This window comes from Apodemus sylvaticus, chromosome 21 (genome assembly GCF_947179515.1).
Source record: "Apodemus sylvaticus chromosome 21, mApoSyl1.1, whole genome shotgun sequence".
NCBI classification, from domain to species: Eukaryota; Metazoa; Chordata; class Mammalia; order Rodentia; family Muridae; genus Apodemus; species Apodemus sylvaticus.
Genome location: NC_067492.1, coordinates 46589755 through 46608738, shown reverse-complemented (window position 1 = coordinate 46608738; position 18984 = coordinate 46589755). Strand labels below are relative to the sequence as shown.

At 52.8% G+C, this 18984-nt stretch overlaps 1 protein-coding gene across 2 annotated transcripts; it reads right to left on the bottom strand.

Moving 5' to 3' along the window:
* Nucleotides 1-746: 746 nt before the first annotated feature.
* On the bottom strand, nucleotides 747-14600 carry Yju2b (YJU2 splicing factor homolog B). Of its 2 annotated transcripts, XM_052166634.1 has the most exons (10): nucleotides 14545-14600; nucleotides 9913-10139; nucleotides 7510-7563; nucleotides 7073-7155; nucleotides 6196-6251; nucleotides 5021-5081; nucleotides 2988-3130; nucleotides 2735-2907; nucleotides 1562-1700; nucleotides 747-1374 (listed from the first exon to the last, which is right to left on the bottom strand). In XM_052166634.1, the coding sequence occupies exons 2-10, from the start codon at nucleotides 9913-9915 to the stop codon at nucleotides 929-931; spliced, it is 1158 nt and encodes a 385-aa protein (XP_052022594.1). In that variant the 5' UTR covers nucleotides 9916-10139; nucleotides 14545-14600; the 3' UTR covers nucleotides 747-928. The 2 variants fall into 2 exon arrangements, with proteins under 2 accessions (XP_052022594.1, XP_052022595.1); XM_052166635.1 differs by lacking the exons at nucleotides 7510-7563; nucleotides 9913-10139; nucleotides 14545-14600 and having other exon boundaries at nucleotides 6160-6251; nucleotides 7073-7114.
* Between the last annotated feature and the right edge of the window lie 4384 nt (nucleotides 14601-18984).

Sequence of the window (18984 nt, the reverse complement as noted above, 5' to 3'; positions counted from 1 at the left end):
GTTAGGGAAGCGATGACTCGGCAGCCGCAGCTCTGCTCATCCACGGCTCACAGACACCCAACGCTTAATCAGTTTGTCAAATGACCTTCCATGGGACTACTTTTGTCTCCAATTCTTTAAAAGCAAGCATCAATGAGGGACTTTTATTCTTAGGGGCTGAAGAGATTGCTCAATGGTTAAGAATCCATATTGCTCTTGTAGAAGCCCAAAGGCTTCACGGCTGCATCTGTCTCTAGTTTTAGGGGATTCAAGGCCCTCTTTCAGACTTCAGTGGGGCAACATGCAAACGCTTAAAAATAAATCCCAGTCAGATTTTAATCCCAGCATTCGGGAGGCAGAGATCTGTGAGTGAGTTCCACGACAGCCAGGGATACAGAAGAAACCCTATCTTAAGCCTTGTCTCTATTGCTGGGGTGCCGGGGATGATAGTTGTCTGTACCTGGCTGGCCTAGGGTGTTTTTGATGGTTGTTTCACAAGCATCCCCACTGGTCGGCCATCACAGGTGGCCCCACCAGTCTGTGGCACGGTCTTTCGCCTACCGTCAGCGTTATTTCCCTGGCTGCAGCAGCCTGGCCCCGTCAGCCTTCCTCGTGTGGTCCCTGCCACCTCCAGCCTTGGTCAGCATCTCAAGCCCTTCGTCATGCTCTGTGGGCCACTGCTGTCACATCGATGCTGCAGCAGCATCTTAGTTGGGTGGGAGTGAGGGCAGGGCAACTACTAGGTGACTTCAGTAGCACAAAGCAGGGACAAAGAACAGCACTTTAATGTTCTGGCATGGGGGGTTACATCAAGGCACAGGCATCCTCACCAAAACCAAATAAATAATAATCCGTACAGGAAGACAAGTCTGCGGCTGGGCTGGCAGCAATGTGCCAGTCCCTAAGGTCTGGACGAGTCATGGCTTCTGGTCCGGGAATTCTGACTCCCTTACTCACTCTCAGAGTCAGAGTAGTCAGCCACCAGGGAGGCGTTGGGGGTGTTGGGGTGCAGCAGGTCCTCCTGGGAGGAACCTAGGGGTAAGGCCTGCTGGCTACAGTTTCTCTTAGGTTCTGATGTCTGGCTGGTCCTGGGTGCCTCTGCTGTCTCTTCAAGTGTCCTGCTGTCTTGGGTGGTTCCTGGCGGCCTTCTTGGTTCTTCTGACAAGGAGTTGTCTGGTGTACACTGGGGACTTTCTGGAACGTCTCGAGACTTTCTCCTCACTATGCCCAGGTCCCCCACTGTGCCTGTGCTGCTGGGGGGTGGTCTGCGGCCCTGGCACAGCTTCTTCAGGACGTGGCTGGCTTTGCTGCTGCCAGCACTGGGTCCCTGGGCTGAGGGGAACCAAGAGCGGTGGATGATCTCTGTCCGCTTCATTCTCTGTTTGTCCTCGTAAGCTGCAGGGAAGAGGGAGTGTTGTACCAGGGCCAGAAGCTCCAGGGCAGAATGGGCACAGAACACACCTCTAGCCTTGAGCTTTCTTCCCACCAGTATACATAACAGGGCTCCTAGGACCCAGTGCCTCCCAACCCTGAAACCTCTGCTTCCCACCGACCTCCCAGCACCCCCGGTACCAGCACTCACAGTCCAGGGTGTGCAACCTTAGCAGGGCAGCCAGCCTGCGGTCATCCTCCGACTCTGGCACAAGGGGGATGGCTAGGCTGGCCTTCGCCTGCAGCGCCTGGTCCTTCTCTTCCTCCTCCTGCATGGCTTTCTTCTTCTCCTGTGGGTGGGTATGGCACACAGGCAGGGGCGTCAGAACCCCACTTCCTTGAGACCCACAGGCTCAATCCAGCCACTGAAGCAAGGGAAGGCCCACACAGAACCTGTGATGCAGAAGTGGCCCCGTGTATGAGGGCTCTGAATGTCAGTGTCCTGCATTCCTGACAGAAAGATGGCCATGCGCCACAACATTACACTTTGGTCAGCGGTGGGCTACGGGTGTGACCGACTAGATAAATCATAAAATCTGATAAAGGTGTGCGGGCCCATGCTGTGCCTGTGATCCAGGCGGGGATGAGAATTTAAGGCCATACTTAAGCCTGAGGCATACTGACAACTCTGGGATCCTAGAAATTTTTCTACCCCTTTATTTTGGGGGTGGCAGGGCAAAGTCTCCCTCTGTAACCTAGACAGACTTGGAACTTGAAGTAGTTCCCCTGCCTCAGCTTCCCGAGTGTTGTGGTTAGAAGCATGAGCCACCAGGCCCAGCTTTTTGGTTTCGTTTGAGGTTAGTCTCCAACTCCTGGGCTTGGGTGGGTCTCCCATTCCTGTCCCGAGGAGCTGGAGCCACAGGTAGACACCATTGAGACTGGCTCCCTGCTTCTGTTGATACTTAGTTCCCTCTGTGACAGCTGGCTACATGAAGCCTTACAGAGGCAGCTTTGGGAGGGCTCTTCCTGTTTAAGGGGTCAGTGCCTTACACAGGTATCCATAGGGAGTGAGCATTCCGTCTGCCCCTTGGTCCGGCAGGAAGTTCTAAGGAGTGGGACTGCACTCTGACATGGTCGATCTGTGGGGGGCTCACCGCTAGACCTCCAGCTTGCACAGCAGTGCATAGAATAACTCTAGACTAAATTCCCCAGTCTGTGGCATGCTTGTTACAGAGGTAGGAAGAGATTTAGGCAGGGCATGACTCTTGTGCTGCACATAGGGAGGAAGCATGGACTCAGACAGGAAGTGATCGGCTGGCAGTGGGATGTGGGGACACAGTCTGAGTCTGAGTCCGCTGCTGTTGCCCCGCAGGGCTTCCCTCACCCGGAAGTGCCTCCGTAGCATGCTATTCAGAGCGAAGTCATCCTTCCAGGCACTCTGTGCCTCCTGGATGTGGCTGAGAGTGGGGAGGGCCTTCTTCAGCGTGCTGCGGTCAGCCTCGCCATGCTCTAGGCGGAACATGGCGTCCGTCTCCAGTTTCTCTTTCTTCTCATGCTCTGCAAGGACCACATAAGCATGACTCTGGGGAAGGAGCCGAGGGTTGTGTGGGACGGGCAAGCAGATGGCGCTCACTCACCTGTGGTCAGCACCTGCTCGTTCTCCTCCATATCCCAACGCTCCTCCTTGCGACTGGCGCCACTCACGATGACATAGTCACAGTTGGCAGGGTCTGTTTGCATCTCGATGTAGTTGACACAGAGGTGGCACTTCATCCGGAACCTGGAGAGGAACTGGAGTGAGGATGCTGTGGCCCCCTCCTGAGACCCCAGAGCCACTGCCCACTCTGGTGCACTACACCCTTCCAGCAGTCACTGAGTACCCTGACCCAGCTCAGATCTGGGTGAACCTGAGGAAGACGCACAGGTTTGCTTACAGATGGAGCAATCAAGAGGCTGAGGGAGGGCCTGCTCAGCGTGCTCACGCGGGCTCTCACGCCAGCTGACAGAAAACCCAACAGTTAGGCCTGGCGCGTGTGCTGGCACCCACTTGTGACCCAGCGCTCCCCGGCTACACAGTAGGACCCCGTCTCCACCTGCAGCCCACCACCCAGACCCGGAAGCCGGCTCTCATTCCTTCATCGCTCACCCCTCACCTACCATCAGTTTATCCATCCACGCCTGCCCACCCATCCATCTACCGACCACCCACACATCCACGCCTGCCCACCCATCCATCTACCGACCACCCACACATCCACGCCTGCCCACCCATCCATCTACCGACCACCCACACATCCACGCCTGCCCACCCATCCATCTACCGACCACCCACACATCCACGTCTGCCCACCCATCCATCTACCGACCACCCACACATCCACGTCTGCCCACCCATCCATCTACCGACCACCCACACATCCACGCCTGCCCACCCATCCATCTACCGACCACCCACACATCCACGCCTGCCCACCCACCAATCTACCGACCACCCACCCATCCATCTACCGACCACCCACACATCCACGCCTGCCCACCCATCCATCTACCGACCACCCACACATCCACGCCTGCCCACCCATCCATCTACCGACCACCCACACATCCACGCCTGCCCACCCACCAATCTACCGACCACCCACCCATCCATCTACCGACCACCCACACATCCACGCCTGCCCACCCATCCATCTACCGACCACCCACACATCCACGCCTGCCCACCCATCCATCTACCGACCACCCACACATCCACGCCTGCCCACCCACCAATCTACCGACCACCCACACATCCACGCCTGCCCACCCATCCATCTACCGACCACCCACACATCCACGCCTGCCCACCCATCCATCTACCGACCACCCACACATCCACGCCTGCCCACCCATCCATCTACCGACCACCCACACACCCACGCCTGCCCACCCATCCATCTACCGACCACACACACACCCACGCCTGCCCACCCATCCATCTACCAACCACCCACACATCCACGTCTGCCCACCCATCCATCTACCGACTACCCACCCATCCATCTACCGACCACCCACACATCCACGCCTGCCCACCCATCCATCTACCGACCACCCACACATCCACGTCTGCCCACCCATCCATCTACCGACCACCCACACATCCACGCCTGCCCATTGGTCCGTCTGTGCGGCCATCTACCAGTCTCTCTGTTCACTCTCCCACTTACCCAGTGCCCACATCGGCATCCTCACACCCACCCACCCATCTGTTCACTCCTCCCCTCTACTGGTTCTTCTGTGCCAGGCTGGGTGCCAACAGCTGGGGGAGCTGCCAGTCGGACAGTCCACTCTGGGATGAGCACGCACCAGCAAGAAGAGCTCCCCACAGGAGGTGAGCGCTGTACACAAGGCCCTTCGAGGCAGTGCTGGCGCAGCCCGGGGATGGAGCCACCCAGCTTGTGTGTGGAAGGGGTGGAGGTCACAGGCCTGAGGCAGAGTGAGAGTCTGAGCTTCTACTGGGGAAGGGGGGGCCATGGAGGGTTGGAGGAGGACGACAGGCCAGAATGGACAGCTCTACAGAGAACGGCTCTAGAGGAAGATGCTGCGTCCCCTTCCCCTTCAAGACCCCTGTATAGACCTTTAGCCCTCGAAGCCATGCCTATCTCTAAAGTGCACCAGATGCTCCTACCTGTAGATTGGAGTCGTGTAGTAATTGCCAACCTTCTTCTTCTCTGCATTGTAGCGCACACCTGAGAGGGTGGAGAGAGAGGCTGGGACCAAGGCGCTGCGTCAGCTTTTCTTTGGGTGGAAGACAGACAAGCTGGCATTTGCTGCCCGGCAGGGCAGGTGCCCAGGAAGGGCACAGACATTCATAATAGGAAAGAATGAAGTTTGGGAGGCACTGGAGTGCCCAGGCTATAGGACAGTGTGGACTGAAACAGAAAGGCCTGGTCCAATCCTGCTTCCACTGACTGTGTATCCTAAGCAAGGTGTCTCGTCCCTCTGGGCCTGTTTCCCATCTCGCAATAGAGATGAGGGTAAAAATGTGGGTGAGAGATGGGCGTGGGGGTATGCCTGTGACCTCAGCAGTTGGGAGGCAGAGGCCAGACGGAGTTTGAGGCCAACCTTGATGACACAGCCAGACCCTGTCTCATATAAATACATACACACACACACACACATACATACATACATACATACATACATACATACTACCTGAGTGAATAAACTTAGCTTTCATTGTTCTTTTCAAAACTATCTGGATTTTCCTGGGAGGTAACATAGTCTTAGCTTCTGACTGAGCCGTAGAGCCTGACTGGGAACAGCCTGGGTGCTGCCCGCGGCACGACCTGGCTGCCTTCCTCTCCGGGCAGCTGCTTTAGCTTGGGCTAGAGGTGGCCAAGCAGCCCCGGCCCTGCGGCGTTGGTGGCTCAGCTTCCTCTGTTTTCGGTCCTGGGAACAGGACCCAGGGCTGTAAACTCCACGCAGGTCCGGGCTGTGGGCCTCTCACTTCCCTTCCCACAGCCACCTTGTCTCCCAGCTCCATGCATCTGGGTTGTCATCTTCACACCTAGAGCTGAGCTAGTCCTGAGGCAGGTCACAGACACTCTCTGCCCCCGTAGCCTTGCCAGCAACATCTGCCCTTATTCCCCTGCCCTGCCTAGCTGCGGGTGCAGGCCCAGGCTGTGGGCGGAGGCTGCTCATCATTCTGGGGACCTGCCACCTTCTGATTTGGCCTTGGGAACGGCAACATCTCCACTGTCTCATAGCACCTGGCACAGAGGGGGCTGAAGGGCGGGTAGGGCAGGTGGGGAGGGCAACGCTCACCCATGCTCACCCACGGTGGCGCTCACCCACGCTCACCCATGCCGATGTGGTTCTTACAGCCGTCACACCAGATGTTGTATGGCATTTCAAATCTAAACAAAGACAAGGACTTTTTATTGTTGTTTCCCTTAAAAGCTTTTTCTTACATTTATTTATTGATTTAGCTATTATGTGTGTGGCCGTCGAAGACGACTTTCATGAGTTGGATCTTTCCTTCTACTATGTGGGTGCAGGGACTGAACTCAGGAGTCTGGCTTGGCAGCAAGAGCCTTCACCCACTGAGCCATTGCTCCCCCAACCCCCTTTTTCCTTCAGATGTATTCTGTCTGTGTCAGCTAGCCTGTTCCTGAACTCTTGGACTTAAGTAGTCCCCCTGCCTCAGGCCATCTCGTCCTGGAGAGGCAGGAGTGCACACTGAGTAGGCCCTGGCTGACCACTCTTTCTTCTGGGCCCCTCTCCTTGTGCACCACTCTCTGGCTTGTCCCACCCGGAGGAAGAGTCTGGCCCAGCCCTGGACTCAGGATCTGATGAGGATCTAATGGGAGAGAAGGCTCAGTGTGTCAGTTCTGCTCTTGGCCGTAAGAGCCCTGGCTTCTGCTTCTTCCTTTGGAGCCACGGTACTGCTGGTCTGCTGGAAGAGCAGCCTATCTACAGGCCCAGGCCCCACAGGACAAGTCTTCTGCCTCCAAGCACACTCAACGAAGGAAGAAGGCCTAGTCAAGTCCTTCCAAGCCCAGAAGAGGCACCCAGTCTTGTTATCAATAAAAAAATGCTCATTGTTTTGTTATAATAGCTGACTGAGGCACTGTCTACCAGCCTCAGGGAATTATAACCTGGCGGCACTGGTCAGTCAGTGAGGGACATGAGAGTGATGCCAAGTGGAGGTCCTGGGAGGAGGAGGGTGGTTTCTTACCGGATAACAAGGATGCCTTGTGACAGCTTCCGAGCCCGCTCTCGAAGTGGGTGGCTGTTGTGGTATCGGTTGAGAGAGCCATGCTGAATAGAAAGGGGGACGGAGGTCAGGCTGGGGAGCTCGCTCCCTTGCTGTTCCTACGGCAGGGGACAGTCCCCCCGAGCAGGAGGGGCTCCATTCTTACGCCCCACAAGCAACATGGGAGGTGTGGAGGTCTTGGTGTACACGGCTTGGAGCCAGGGACAGAGTTGTCCTTGGTATCTGAAGGAGGCAGTTCCAGGAGCCCCCAGGGACACAGGAGTCTCTAGGAATGCTTTATATGCTACGGCATGGTGACTGGGTGGGGCCTGCACACACCGCCCGGGGCCTCCGAGTCTTCTCTAGGTGACTTGTGACCCTTGGTCCCTGAAGCTGTGGGGTTGTGGGGAGCTGCTCACCTTTTCGGGGTCGAAATCCGGGGGGTAGTACTTGTTCTGGCCTTTCCTTTCACCCTGAAAGCAGACGGAAACGTGAGTTGGAGAGGGTCATGCAGGACCCTAGGGACATGCTGAAGGTTCCATCCAGTGTCTCATCTATAGTGGCAACCCGGATGGAAAACCAATTAGCAGAGCTTTGGAAAATCCCTTAAGCAATACATTGTTTTATAGGAGTGGTTACATGCTCCTGGGGACTTTGGGCAACGGCAAAGAAGTGGGGATGGATGGACGCTGACTCCTGATGGTTTGTCTTTTTTTTTTTTTAAACAACACCAGGGTTTCTTGTAGCCCAGCTAGCCACAAACTTGCTCTGTAGCTAAGGCTGGCCTTGATTCTCCTTCCAATGCTGGTATTAGAGACACGTCCCAGCCTGGTTTATGGGCTGCTGGGGACAGACTCTAGACCTTACGCTAGGCTAGCACTCCCGACTGAAGTACAGCCCGTTCCCATGTGTTTTGAATGAGACAGAGTTTCATTCCACAGCCAGGCTGGTCTTGACCTCCAAGCAGTCCTCTGCCTCATCATTCCGAGAGAGGGCATTACAGGGTGCCACCATTCCCTGCGGCATTTCTCTCAGCCAGGAAATGCATTTAAAGGCTCTTCGCTACCCCCAGCTACAGCTGTCAAGCTGGTCTTGAAATCTGGGTTGCGGCAGGAGGTCTACTCTGCTGTGGTAGTTGCATCAGGTGTCAGAGGTTTCCAGACAACAGGCGCTCAAAGCTAAGGCTTGTTCTTCACAGCAGACATATCGGTTGTCAGGGAGAAGAGCGGACCAGAATGTCTCCTGCGGACAGCCATTGCCTATACCTCCCCACTCCATATCCAGGTCCCACGCTCTCCTCCAGGGTCAAGACCAGTAAGAGTGGGCTTTGCCCCTCATCAAGGAAACTTCTCATTGCAACAGACAGAGGCCACTACAGAAAACCACAACCAATCCATGCAGAGTTGTGGAGCAGCCATCCAACTGTAAAACCCTCCCATACCCATGGCGCGGCGAACATTGCAGAAGAGGAGGCAGGGAGCTTGTGAGGTCAGAGGACCAGGGACTCTGCTGTGTCACTATGCCTTAGTGACATCAGAAGCTATAGCTGTATGTCTCGACCACATGACTGCCCAAATGTGAGCTGAGCAAGAACACCAACCAACATGCCAGAGCAGACAGGTGAAGCCCATTAGGCTTCCTACCCTACACCAAGAGCCTACACACGGGCCACTGAGGAAAGCTGGGAGCGGGAGAGGCTGCCCCCCCCCAAAGGGATGCCAAAAGTCAGCCCTGAAAATACACACACACACACACACACACACACACACACACACACACACGAGCCACAGTGTCTGGACTCAGCAGGCAGATCTGGGAATGTATGCACAAACTCATATGTGCATGCAAGGACAGCCAATGACAAGAGAGGCCGTGAATGTGAATGTGTTTGGAGGGAAGAGAGAAAGAGAGAAAGTTGTAATTAAAATACAGTCTCAACAACAACAACAAAACTATGGTCCAGTGTGGTGGCTTAGCCTAGTGGTAAAGTACTTCCTGAGAGCAGCCCTGCCCTGGGACAAAACTCTGTCCACACGGGACCAGGAGGAACCCTGAACACACGATGCCCAGTGAGAAAGCAGACAGGACAGCACACCGTGCTCCATGCTCACGGCACCCGGACTCAGCTGGAAGCAGCGGAGATGCTATGGGTGGTGAGGCAAGAGAGGCTCCTCAGGTTATGGTGAGTAAAGGTGTCAAAGGTGTCTGCCAGCAAGCCTAAGGACCTGGGGACACAGAGGACGGAGACGGCCAAGTCCTCCAAACTGACCAGCACACGCACGCACGCACGCACACACGCACGCACGCACACCTGCTCTACAATAATAAACAAAAGTACAATTACTATCTACTTCTAAAAGAGTTACTGCTTAGCATAGCTGTACAGGGTCTCATTTTCAGAGGATGACAGCTTCCTAGAGCTACAGTGAAGGAGGGGGGTAGGGACACACTCACACACTTCACAGTGGCTAACGAAGGGCGGGACCAAGGCAGGGCGGGGCCAAGGCAGGGCTGGGGTGCGGCTCAGTGGCATTTGCAAGGCCCTGGCTTCCCCCATCTGCAGCAGGGAGGGACACTCCTGCCCTTGGATTTGGATCTGAGAAAGAAGAGCCAAGGAGTTTCAGTTCATCCTGAGCTAAATAGCATCAGAAAGGAAGGGGAGGGGGCAGGATCCCGACAGAGAGGATGGAGACGACCTGTCCAGTGTAGTTCAAGTTCCCAGCACAGGTCAGCAACCTCGATCAGTAACCATCAATAATGAGGCACTCGAGCCAGGGAGTCCAGACTCCTGTGTGTTGGGGGGGACTCTCCTCACCACTCACCATCCTGGGAGCTGCCTACAGGTCCTCCCTAGCAAGGCTGCAACAGTGAAAGTGGCCTGGTCACCGCATGCAGTGAGATGTGCCCTGCTGTGGAGCCGCGGAGGCCTGGGGCTGGCCTGTAAGGATGTGGCTGCGTGGCTCAGATCTTCCTACTTCTTGAAGTTTACAATAGTTCTGAGTTGCAACCTGATGCCGAGCCTCCACAGAGTGCAGTGTCCAAGGAGAGCCTGGAGGGAGGGAGGCAGACAGACAGTTAAGAGAACCGTGTGGCTCCAGGTTCTGCACTGGGGTGACCAAGCAGGCACAGCACAACCGGTGCCTGTCCTGCTCCTGTTGCAGAAGCTACAAAGGGCTACACTGTCCTTTTAAATTTACACTTTATAATATTATTTCTGTGTGTGTCATAGCATGTTAAGCATATGGGGGTCAGAGGACAACTTGTAGGAGTCAGTTCTCTCCTTTCCCCATTAGAACCTTGTATCAAGCTCAGGTTGGTGGAAAGCCACTGAACCACCTCACCAGGCCAATACTTACGTATAAACTGTGTTACCATTCCCTGACCTCCTAGAAGCTCCCATGTAGTTTATAACCAAAATCTAGGGCCGTTCTGCTTCCTAGCCCTTGCTCTCTGAGGAAGTCTCTTACCCTTCCCTTGCTCTGTTCTGGCCAAGCTAAGTTCCTGGCTGTCTGCAGAGGCCAGGAAAGCAGACTGCTCCTGAACTACCAAGACAGACTCAGAACCTTCACACTTCCCCAACCCTCACTGGAGGATTCTAGGCAGGGCCTTAGTACTGAGCTATATTCTAGGCAGGGCCCTAGCACTGAGCTATATTCTAGGCAGGGCCCTACCACTGAGCTATATTCTATGCAGGGCCTAGCACTGAGCTATATTCTATGCAGGGCCCTAGCACTGAGCTATATTCTATGCAGGGCCCTAGCACTGAGCTATATTCTATGCAGGGCCTAGCACTGAGCTATATTCTAGGCAGGGCCCTAGCACTGAGCTATATTCTAGGCAGGGCCCTACCATTGAGCTATATTCTATGCAGGGCCCTAGCACTGAGCTATATTCTATGCAGGGCCTAGCACTGAGCTATATTCTATGCAGGGCCTAGCACTGAGCTATATTCTATGCAGGGCCTAGCACTGAGCTATATTCTAGGCAGGGCCTAGCACTGAGCTATATTCTAGGCAGGGCCCTACCATTGAGCTATATTCTATGCAGGGCCTAGCACTGAGCTATATTCTATGCAGGGCCTAGCACTGAGCTATATTCTATGCAGGGCCTAGCACTGAGCTATATTCTATGCAGGGCCTAGCACTGAGCTATATTCTAGGCAGGGCCCTAGCACTGAGCTATATTCTAGGCAGGGCCCTACCATTGAGCTATATTCTAGGCAGGGCCTAGCACTGAGCTATATTCTAGGCAGGGCCCTAGCACTGAGCTATATTCTATGCAGGGCCTAGCACTGAGCTATATTCTAGGCAGGGCCTAGCACTGAGCTATATTCTATGCAGGGCCTAGCACTGAGCTATATTCTATGCAGGGCCTAGCACTGAGCTATATTCTATGCAGGGCCTAGCACTGAGCTATATTCTAGGCAGGGCCTAGCACTGAGCTATATTCTATGCAGGGCCTAGCACTGAGCTATATTCTAGGCAGGGCCTAGCACTGAGCTATATTCTATGCAGGGCCTAGCACTGAGCTATATTCTAGGCAGGGCCCTAGCACTGAGCTATATTCTAGGCAGGGCCTAGCACTGAGCTATATTCTAGGCAGGGCCCTAGCACTGAGCTATAGCCCACACCCTAGCTGTACTGTGCTAGCTTCAGTCTGGTCACATCTCACCTCTATGCAGTTCAATTTCAAACCTGAGACAAATGGCTGAGGTACCTGGTTAACATATCAAATCAGACCCGGCCACCTGGTCCTCCCAGCACCCCCTCAATCCCTACACATTAAGGGCTATGGCTGGAACATCCTGTCCCCTACCCTAAACTTTCCACCCAGAAATATATATATATAAAATCTCTCAGACGTTTGGGTTACCTACTCCTTTGAGTATCTTTGGCCTCCTGGGTGGCTGCACCCGATCCCCCTTCTCCTCCCTCCATATCGTCCACCTCAGTGTGGCCATGTCATTCTGGACTCTGTTCTCCCTTTTATCTACAATAAAGTTTGTTTCACTTGGGAGTAGTCATGACCTCCCTTTGCCTTTTTTGTTTGTTTGTTTGTTTTTGTTTTTTCAAGACAGGGTTTCTCTGTGTAGCCCTGGCTGTCCTGGAACTCACTCTGTAGACCAGGCTGGCCTTGAACTCAGAAATCTGCCTGCCTCTGCCTCCCAAGTGCTGGGATTACAGGTGTGCACCACCACTGCCCAGCCTTCCTTTGCCTTTTTATTTCTTTTTCTTCACTCAGTGACCACTGAGGGCTTATACAGCTTCAGAGGCTGATGGTGACAGGACATCTGTGTGCGGCAAAGCCTCCAATGCAATTGAAGTGCCAGAATCCAGAAACTGCATTTATTAGGATTTTCTCTACTCTTCTCAACTGCCTTGAGAATTTTTTATTTTAAATTTGTTTGTTTGTTTTGAGACAGGGTTTCTCTGTGTAGCCCTGGATGCCCTGGAACTCGCTGGATCAGGCTGGTCTTGATCTCTAGAGATTCACCTGCCTCTACCTAAGGTGGATTAAAAGGTGCATCACCACCTCCAGGGGGAAGGTTTTTTTTTTTTTTTTTTTTTTGGTTTTTGGTTTTTGGAGACAGGGTTTCTCTGTGTAGCTCTGGCTGTCCTGGAACTCACTCTGTAGACCAGGCTGACCTCGAACTCAGAAATCCGCCTGCCTCTGCCTCCCAGAGTGCTGGGATTACAGGTGTGCGCCACCACTACCCGGCTCAGGGGGAAGGTTTTAAAAGAGAAATTTATTTTTAAATAGTGTGTGCTTATGCCCAAAGAGTCTAGGAGAGGACGTCAGATTCCCTGGAGCTGGAACTACAGGCAATTGTTAATTCACCAGACATGGGGTCTGGGAACTGAACTCAGATATTTCAGAAAAGCAGTATGTGTTCTTAACTACGAGTCATCTTTCCACCCCTAAATTAAAACAGAACAAAACTCTGTGTGTGTGTGTGTGTGTGTGTACGCGTGCGTGCAGGTCAAAGGAGAAGTTAATTTTCTCCTTCCCCCACGTGGGCCTGGAGGCAGTGTCTTCAGCTACTGAGCCATCTTCACTCGCCCTCATCCAGATGCTTTTGATGGCCAAGTATTTAGTGCCCAGTCAAGTTTGGGAGGCACAGCTGCCTGAGTCTATAAATTCAGGCTCCACTCTTTACCAGCTGGGGACCTGGGTTGACTTTCCTGGAGTGTGCCCTCTCATCACCTGTCAGAATACGGCCCAGGGGGCGATGAGTGTGATGTGTGTGTGTGTGTGCTCTCTCTCGCACACAGAACCAGGAGGGTACACACTGAGTTTGAGGCCAATATGATCCACACAGCAAGTTCCAGGCCAGCCAGAGCCACACAGGGAGATCCTGTCTCAGAAAGCAAAACCAAAACAAACAAAAAATGAAAATGCAGGGTGAGGGAGCGGGAGTGATTTGGGGTTTGCTGCAATGAAACCATGAATGGGCCGGTCGTGTGGACACCCAGCCTGTGAAGCGCTGTGTGCCGTGGGGGCTGCTTCACAATGTAGAACATGTTTGTTTTGGGAGACACGCCTTCCTATGTAACCCAGGCTGGCCCAGTACTCCAGATCTTCCAGCCTCAGCTTCTGAAGCCTTAGATGGCTAATCACCATAGGGAGACACACAGACTACTTGGGAGGACACACACACAGGGGTCCTCAGTGCCAAGGGTCATTCCTGACCTCACTTGCCACAGCAAACTAGAGCTTGGGCATCAATCTCCTCTCTGCTGCGTCCTAGCTGCCTGCTGAGCCAGCTGCTACCTGAAAACCAGTTTCCCCATTTGGGAAAGTTTTCTAAAGGATTCAGCCACTGAGGCTGCCATTGGAGTCATGACAGGTGTTAAGTATTGAGAAGAACAGGCACGGGACAAAGAACAGTGACAAGTTCAGCTTTCTCTACCTACTAACAACTATAAAAATTGTTATGTGTATGTGTGTGCACAAGTGAGTGCAGTGTGCCTGGAAAGGGTAGAGGGTTGGAGTTTCTGGAGATAACAGGCAGCGGTGAGCTCTGGGAACTGAACCCTGGTCCTCTGCTAGTGCAGTTCAAGCTCTTAACCGCGGAGCCACCTCGCCAGCCCCTTACAAATTACATTTATTTCTTTTCTGTGTGTTAGCGGAGTGCAACGAAGTGGGAGTGTAGGTCAGAGAACACTCTACAAGAATCGATTCTTTCACCATGCTTGGGGCTCGAACTCATGTTGTCGCAAGCGTCACTACCAGCTAAGCCATCTCGCCGGCCCCCAAGCTACTGTTCCCAAGCACCGTGTTTGAAGTCGGGCTAGGAAGGCTCGTCCTCTGCATGAAGATGGCTAGGGGGTGCCATTGGCCTAAAACCCGCTCTCGTCCGCAGGCCCCGCGTCTCCCGCGCCAGGCCGCAGGGGTGGGATTGAGGACCCGCCACCCCCGTCGCCGTCGCGGACCGGTCCGCACCCCGTACCTACCTGCCCTCTTCCTGACGTCACGCCTCCACCAGCCCGGAAGCACTCCCGGAGCCGGGAACCCGCGGAGCGCCCGCCTCTGCGGCCCGACAGCGCCTGCGCAAGCCGGAGCGAGGCACATTCGTCACTTTGATTGGCTGAGACTCTTGCAGGTTGACCAATTCAGGCCTTTCTAGCCGTCAAAAGCCCCGCCCACCCAGAGGGCGTGCCAATCTGAGATGGCAGCCTGGCCCCTCCCTCCCGGAAGTTCTACTTTGCCTGGCGGTTGCGTTTTCGAAAGGAGCCGATTCGTCATTTTTAAGCTTTGATTTGACAGTTTTCTTGTATCCCAGTTTGGCCCTGGATCTCATGATATTGCTGAAGATGACTCTGAATTTCCCAAATGGTGGGATTACCAATACAGCACCGGCTATTTATTTATGGATTTTAAAAAATTTTGTTTATGGCCCGACGTGGTGGCCAACACCTTTAATGCCAACACTCTGGAGGCAGAGACAGGTAGTTAACATAATCGAAACCTATCAGGAGTACACTGTTTCAAAAAAAACTTATGTATGTGGGTAGGTGATGCTAGCTTGCCACGAAGGTGAAGGTCAGAGGGATATTTGCAGGTCTCTGGGCAAGTACGTGGTGCACACCCATACATGCAGCCAAAGCACTCGTTCAGGTAAAATAAATCTAAAAAGGGCAAAGCAAAGCCGGGCGATGGTGGCGCACGCCTTTATTCTCAGCACTAGGGAGGCAGAGGCAGGCGGATCGCTGAACTACAGAGTACGTTCCCCGACAGCCAGGGCTACAGAGAGAAAGCCTAACTCGAAAAAGTCCGCCCTGCCTTCCTTTCCCCCTTTCCCCCTAAAAAGCAGAAAGCAGAAAAAAGAGGCGTATTCAATGTTGGCGCTTTAGAAAGAGGGGCAAAGAGATCCCGGGAGGCTACACACCTTCTGCTGTGAGATCAAGGTTTGAAGGATCTGCACATCTAAGCAGTCCTGGTCAAGGTGTGGTCCCACCCACTATTGACCCACCATTGTCTGGGCTTCAGTCTCATCCTGTAAGGTGGTCTGCAAAACAGAACTGTGTGGAACCTCTTTTCCAGAAGATTTTCTCTTTCCCCTCTGGCTGATGCCCTTTCCTTGGCCCATCATGAGATTCCTGGGGAAATTCACATTTCTTTGGAGTCCATTATTTTATAGTGTGATAGACTGAGAGATGCAGGAGTCTCTCCAGATATCTTCATTTCTGCCAGGTCTATTAAAAAACAAAAGGTCAGGAACATGGAAGATTCTTGAAGGTCCCTGAGCATAGTTTTTTAGAGTCAATGACATGGGGAGGAGACTGACAGACAGTGTGAGCAGAGACTCTGGGGCCTGCTTTTGAGTCAACCATTCTCTGTGCAAGCAACCCTGACACACACTCCTGCTCATAACCCTGGTAGGACATCATTTGTTTTCCAGGTTAAACTTCAGGGCAATGGTTACTTTGGTCTGTGTGGGTTCTCTTTCAAGGGTGAGTAGATGTCTGTGTGCTGTATCCTCCCAGGAATAAGTCTGTGACAATCACTTGGCAGCGAGAGAGGGGGGGCCACAGATCCAAGGATGACTTGGGAGGAGTGAGTTAGCCAGGCATGCAACGGAAGCTGAGTAGCCAGAGGGAGAGCACCGGGGGAGGCACCTCTGAGAGGCCGGCCTTTCCTGTAGGGTATGCGTTAAGTTAATGTACCTTTATGCTATAGCAGCAGTAGCAGGGCTCTTGTTATGGGTATGTGAGAGGGAATCCCAGGATGACAGTCTTTGTCTATGTGGTATTTGTCAGGTCCAGAGAAATTCCAGAAGTCAGAAGGAACAAATGACTGTTTGTGGTGCATGCTGGGCTCCAGGCTCCCACAAGCGCCTGTTACTCATGTCCATCCTGGCCCTTATCACCTCTTCCCCAACCCTAAGCTTCCCTCAGCTCACAGGCTTCCCTACCCTACCCTACCCTTTCTACTCTTTCTCCTTATAATATTGCTATTTCAGCTATACCCACAGTCTCCCTCTCTCCCCCACCTCTCTCTTTATCTCTGTATGTTTTTGTCTCTGTCTTGAGACAGGCTGACTCCATGACAGACTTCAAGTTGGCAGTTCAAGAGACTAGGCCTAAATCTCTGTCTTCAAGAACTGGGCAATTCCAGGCAAGTCCAGACCTTAGAAGCTGCCCCGCCACCTGGCCTGAGGCAAGGACAATGGGTCAGCAGCAGTTTCCAGACTTCCTCAGCTGCTTCCTCAGCGACAGTCTCCAGACCTCCCCAGCAGGTTTCCAATGGCCACAACCCAGTAATGGAATGTCTGTAGAGATGGATCCAACAGATTAACACAGAGGTCACCTACCCTAGAGTCCCTAATGTACTTTAAATCAGGCCTGCAAGCTCACTTGGGTGTCTGTTCTGGTAATGGGAGACCCCAGCACGCTGGACTTGTGCAGAATAAAACACTCCTTGCATCTACATACCATTAAAGCCCGGGATATCATTTTTTGGTGAATCATGGGCCCTTACAGTCTCTCTGCTGTACTCCTGCTTCTATTTCTTTTTTCTCTCTGCCCTTCTCTCCTTCCCTCATCCCGGCAATCAAACCCTTTCTTTTCTTTTCTTTTCTTTCTTTTCTTTTCTTTCTTTCTTTCTTTCTTTCTTTCTTTCTTTCTTTCTTTCTTTCTTTCTTTCTTTCTTTCTTTCTTTCTTTCTTTCTTTCTTTTTTTTTTTCGAGACAGGTTTCTCTATATAGCCCTGGCTGTCCCGGAACTCACTCTGTAGACTAGGCTGGCCTCAAACTCAGAAATCCTCCTGCCTCTGCCTCCCAAGTGCTGGGATTACAGGCGTGCGCCACTATGCCTGGCCAAACCCTTTCTTTTAAACATAGCATGAAGCAGTCATGTCGCCAGTTCATACAGTGTGGGGTGATATGTCTGCTTGGTGAGTGGGGTCCACCTCATGAGTTTTGGGATTCCCTGAGAACAGTTAAGTGTCTAGAAGAAAATTTGCCATCTCAGAGTGCTTGCCAGGGTTCCCTGCTGCTGCTGTGTGTAGTGAGAAAAGCATCTGAGGCTGAGATAGCAGCCCGGTAGGAACCTGTTTGTGTAAAGGCAGAGTTACAAAACAGGGAGATTTGACTGGCATCAGCCACGCCAGCCTCAGGTCTGGCATGCAAATTAGGTTGCAGCCCTGTTTGAGTCTCTGTCCTCACTTCCTTTGATAATGAACTAATGATGTACAAGTGTAAGCCAAACAATCCCGTCCTCCCCAAGGATGATTTGGTCATGGCGTTTCATCACAGCAATAGTAACCCTAACCCAGACAGCCACAGTGTTTATCCCAGCAACAGAACCCGTGGCTAAGACAGACGGTCCAATGCACTTATTGCAGAGGACCTAGATTCTTAGGTTCTGACTATTAATCCCAACTGACTATAAATCCAGTTCCAAGGGATCTGGCACCTTCTTCTGGCCTCTGTGGACACCTGCACACGTGTGGTGACATAAACTCACACAGATACAGACAGATGCCCATAAGTCAAATGAATTAGAACTACTTAAAAATGAAACAAAGCTTAGAACGGGAGGCTGGTCAGTGCGAGCGGGTCCCACTCCGTCAGCGCTTGTCTCTAAGTGAGATGGTTTGATGCCCGGGATCAAGAGTCCTCCTTCTCACCAGCCTCACTTTAAAGAAAATGTGGCCTTTGCAAAACGTCTTCAGTGCCGTTTAATTATTTAATTGGCAAAGAAATTAAACCATTTTCTGCCCCTGTAAATGGCAGCACCACCTTCTCAGTTCCCCTTCTGCCGGCTCAGTCTGCCCTGAGTCAGCACATGGGGGGGGGGGGTTCTACGATGGGGGCCAAGCTCCGTGGCCCAGACACTGTCCTGACCCCAACCCTGAATGTCGCCGCACTGAGAACCACGTCCTCAATACAGAACTTTGGGGGTAGGGGGAGGGTGCATTTCAGTCCAGACCACAGCTACGCTGCTGTGACCTTGTTTCAACACACGTGGAGGGACTTTGAGAGATCCAGATGCTTGCCAGCATCGGGGCTCACCCCAGCTCTCATGGGGATCGGACACCCCTGTTTCCCACAGCATCTACACACGTGCGCATGCCCACACAAAGACACAGATACACACAATTAAATCTAAAACGAGAATATGGTGGACAGCTCCCTCAGAGACTGCAGTGAAGCATCTAGCATGTGTATTAGTAACTTGTTTCTGGCAGAAGCAACAGAAGAAAAGTAGGAACCCTCCCCCCACCCACCACCAAAACAAAACAAAACAAAACAAAACAAAACAAACAAACAAAAAAACCAAAGCCATGCAGTGGTGGTTTTATTTTTATTTATTTATTTTTTTTGAGACAGGGTTTCTCTGTGTAGCCCTGGCTGTCCTGGAACTCACTCCAGGTTGGCCTCAAACTCAGAA

Excerpts from the sequence above, each read along its gene's own strand:
- Yju2b (XM_052166634.1), bottom strand. Across the intron at positions 7,156-7,509 it reads CGGATTTCGACCCCGAAAAG|CATGGCTCTCTCAACCGATA; the intron begins GTGAGCAGCTCC and ends CTTTCTATTCAG. Across the intron at positions 5,082-6,195 it reads TAAGAACCACATCGGCATGG|GTGTGCGCTACAATGCAGAG; the intron begins GTGAGCGTGGGT and ends CCACCCTCTCAG.